Genomic DNA, 4,110 nt, shown 5'->3' on the forward strand with positions numbered 1-4,110 from the left:
TGTAATGCTTTTATTACATTAAACAATAAGAAAATTCATTGACTCTAAATATATTTAAAAAATTAAATATATTAACAATAAAAATTTTAAAATATTTACAAATAATAAACAAAATGAATATTCTATTAATAATTTGAGTCAAACACCCAAACCCAATCCCTCCCGCATTATATACTCCCTTCCCTCCCTCTCCCCAACCACCTTGTGCCCCCTTGCTCTCATGGGCAACACATTGGTCTCTCCCTGCTTCGCATCAACCACTCACCCCACCACCACTACCACCCCCGCCGGCGCCACAAAGCTCGTCTTTTGGGGTGGAACCACCACCATCACCACCACAAAGCTACTTGCCGGAGAACTATTGTTTCAGTTCCCTGACAGTTTAATATGTCACGCTAACTCCTTCTTCATCGGCCAACCCGTCCCCGCGCTAACTATAGAAGAAGAGCTGATTTCCGGCGAAACTTACTTCGTTCTCCCCGCCGACCACCTTCCCTGTGGCTTGCTCACCGCCGCTTCACTTGCTCTGCTTTGCTCCACCAAAGGCCGTCAGCCGGGTTTTGTTCATGGAAAGTGCCCGTTTGAGTGCGTAAAGGGGAGCGATGGGAAGGCACATATAAGGGTGCTGCCGGAGTTTATTGAAGGGATGATAAGTGGCGGCTGCGATGGTGGTGGCAGTGTCGGTGGCTCTGACGTCGGAGACGGCGACGAGGTTTGTGACGTGATATGTAGTACGCCGGAGTTGAGGAAGCAGTATGAGCAGTTGGTGGGGTCGAAGAGCCGACCGTGGTCGCCGCGGTTGGAGACGATAATTGAGAGTAATTTTAAGGTGAAGATGTCTCCCTGTAGGTTCTTGAGCTGTGATAGGGTCTAGGTTATCGGTGATTATTTAGAATATTCTCTGATTATTTACATGGGTCGTTTTAGTTCTAGAGTTTATGAAAGTGCTAAAATGATTTACCGACTTTTTTTTAAATTGGGGTTAAAATAGTTCCTATAAAAGACTATTAGACCTCAATTTTAAAATAGTCGAGGATTATTTTGGCAATTTTATAAACTCTGGAGTAAAGTAGCCTCACGTAAACAAAAGAGGACTAATTTAGACCACTTTCCCGTAAAAAATAATTTAAAAATTCTCTAATTTTTTTTTAATAAGTACAATATACCAAATTTAAGAGTTTTGTGACCTGCCTTGAGCAAAATTTTGATTAGGCCAAATCTTTTTTCCATTAAAAAAAGGAAAAAATTTGGCCTGAATAAATTTTAAAATTTTTTATTTTATTTTGAGATGAATGCAATTTAAGACTTAATTGTTTATTTTTGTGCTGTAATCATCTCAAATAAATTAAAAAATTAAATTAAATTTATTTCATCAAAATTTTCTCTTATACATACATCCTTTGGAAAATTGTAAAGAAGAGAAAGCTTTTCATAGTTTCCAATGATGAAACATATCTTGTAAATATTTTGAATTGTATAGGAAATGTTTGGCTTGTTGTTTGTGATTACTTCATAATGATGAGGGTGATGTTTTCCCTTCTATTAAAATCTATTGGAATAAGAAAATATATACATTATTTTAAAACACATTTTTATGTCAATTTAGTAAATTTATGATAGATGCAATGTGTCTCATGGGACCAATTCGTTGATAATGAAATCATCAAAGTTCAAATGAGCTTAACATGTGCTCATAATTGTTATATTTGAAATTTTTAAGACTTTCTTAAGAATATTTTATGAAATTTTGTTAATAATTTGCAATTATTTAAAGATTAGTGTCTAGATTGCATATATTTTAGATTATTTTCAAGTGTTAAAACTATATCTACAAACATTTTTAATTAATGAGAGAGGGAGATAATATGATTTGGTCTTTTATTTAACTTTGAAATGGAATGGCAAAAAGAATGATTTTTTTTTTTTGGCTCTCATTTGCCTCGAAAGTTTATTTTCGAAACTTATATTTCTATTTTATTTATCTTTTTCGACGATGAAAAATGAAATTCAAATTTTCTAAGAATTTTATTGATATATACAGGATTATAACTTAGGATGGTGTGATAGCCTTTTGTATCTTAACCCTTTATTCAATAGTAGATCACAAAAAATAAAAATCACAACTTCATAAAATTCTCTTATTTTGTATTTGATGCTAGTTATCATCCATTTATCGAGGTTATATAATCAAAATAACCCCCTATCATAATGTTTCGGGCACATGTTCAACTTGATGATATAAATACATAGTCTTTCAAAATGATCCACATTTCATCATTTATATTATAAATACATGATACCCTTTTAATTAACCCAACCGTCTTTAATTTAGCAGCGGATACAACTCAATCATTCTATTTTTCGACAAAATTTGAACAAACTTTTTAAATTTTATAATAGTTTGACACGAATAAATTATGGTACTCGTCTTTCTCAAAGTGCAGCATTAACATATAAACATTGACATATGGTAAATTATCGGACGATTACAATCCTATTTACAATATCCACTTCTATCAAGACCAACTCAAAATATTATGAAAGATATATCATAAACTTCATCCACATGAGGATTTTATACAATCTGCTTATGGTAATCAATGTGCTTCTTTTTCATATCATTGAAGTACATTCTCTGTTCTAGGCATAAGTTCAGACTCACTAGTTAAAATTAAGTGTTCTGTATCCTTTGCTCGCTTAAAAAACAAAGAAACACAAATATTATGTTATATAAACACTAACCCCACAAGTATTTGAGATTATTGTTCCATAATGAAAACCATCATTATAGAGTAAACTCCATTTTGTTAGTTCTCTTTCAATCAATCACTCATATACATTTTTGTTTTTATATATACAAGATATTTGCATATTAAAAATATTTAAGCCATCAATATTTCCTATCAAAAACATATTTTCACATTCAAAATCAAGCATATTGCACATCTAAGATACAATATGCTCCTCCAAAGCTTTCGAGAAACAAATGCGCAATTTGTATTATTAACATTGATACCGATGACCTCCTTGAAAATATTAAGGATTTATGATAAGCAATCCAAAGATTTTTATACATATACGCGCACTTAGGAGTGACAATATTTTCCAAATAGAAATGATGAGAGACTGATCAAATGCAAGAGGCTCTATCACCTTGAAATAAAGATTAGGGGAAAATAATTCATCCAAAAAGTATTACATAAGGCTCTATCAAACAAGCATCTAATAGGATTGTGTTTAGTGATTAAATTAGCTGAAAAAAAAAATACAAATATTAGGAAGTTCTAAGAATGTTTAGTAATTAGCCCATGTTTTTGAGACAACACCACCATTTATATCTTCAAATTTCAATATGAAACTGAAATCACCAAATATAAGTCATAGTTTAATAGTATTAGTAGCAATAGCAAATAAAGAATTCTATAAAGGGCAATTTTGAGCATATACAAAGGTAACAGAATTTCATGGTGGCAAATATAAGTCATAGTTTAATAGTATTAGTAGCAAAAGCAAATAAAGAATTCTATAAAGGGCAATTTTTAGCATATACAAAGGTAACAGTTTTGGTAAAGAAAAAAAGCCAGCAAACCATGAACATATTGTGCATTATTAGTCTCAATGGCGATGAAAGATGAATTATTATTATTCCATTTTATCCAAATGCAATCATTTGGAAAAGAATCTAAATTTTTATAACTGCAAACATTGGAGAAAACCATAAGATGCTTAGAAAACAATAGATAGGAGAGGGAAGAGGAAGATAAATTGGTTTCAATTAGACTTAACAAATCAATGTTATGAACTTGAATGAAATTTCTACATTTAAAGATAGAAGCATCACCATTAAAACCCCCATCATTCCATATAGCTAGAGTGGGATAAAACATAAGTTAGTGGTGAGAAGTGGATATAGTTTGCCCTTCTTGGCTTTGGTAGATGGCAACTAAGACAGTACCAGGGAGAGAAGAACTGCCAAGAATGGTAGAATGTCTAGTAATGAGGTTAGGAGAGGCAAGTTCGTACAAGAAAATTTATAGAGATTTCTGTGCTAACCCAAGCAGAGGAAAAGCTAGCCCTCTTAGCAACAAGGGGATCCACAATGAGTGGAAC

General features: G+C 32.4%; 1 protein-coding gene across 1 annotated transcript; it reads left to right on the forward strand.

Moving 5' to 3' along the window:
• Window positions 1-214: 214 nt before the first annotated feature.
• On the forward strand, window positions 215-921 carry LOC110028179. The gene has a single exon (XM_020729922.1). The coding sequence runs from the start codon at window positions 221-223 to the stop codon at window positions 872-874; it is 654 nt and encodes a 217-aa protein (XP_020585581.1). The 5' UTR covers window positions 215-220; the 3' UTR covers window positions 875-921.
• Window positions 922-4,110: the final 3,189 nt, after the last annotated feature.

Source organism: Phalaenopsis equestris, unplaced genomic scaffold, assembly GCF_001263595.1.
Source record: "Phalaenopsis equestris unplaced genomic scaffold, ASM126359v1 Scaffold000499, whole genome shotgun sequence".
Classification (NCBI taxonomy): domain Eukaryota; kingdom Viridiplantae; phylum Streptophyta; class Magnoliopsida; order Asparagales; family Orchidaceae; genus Phalaenopsis; species Phalaenopsis equestris.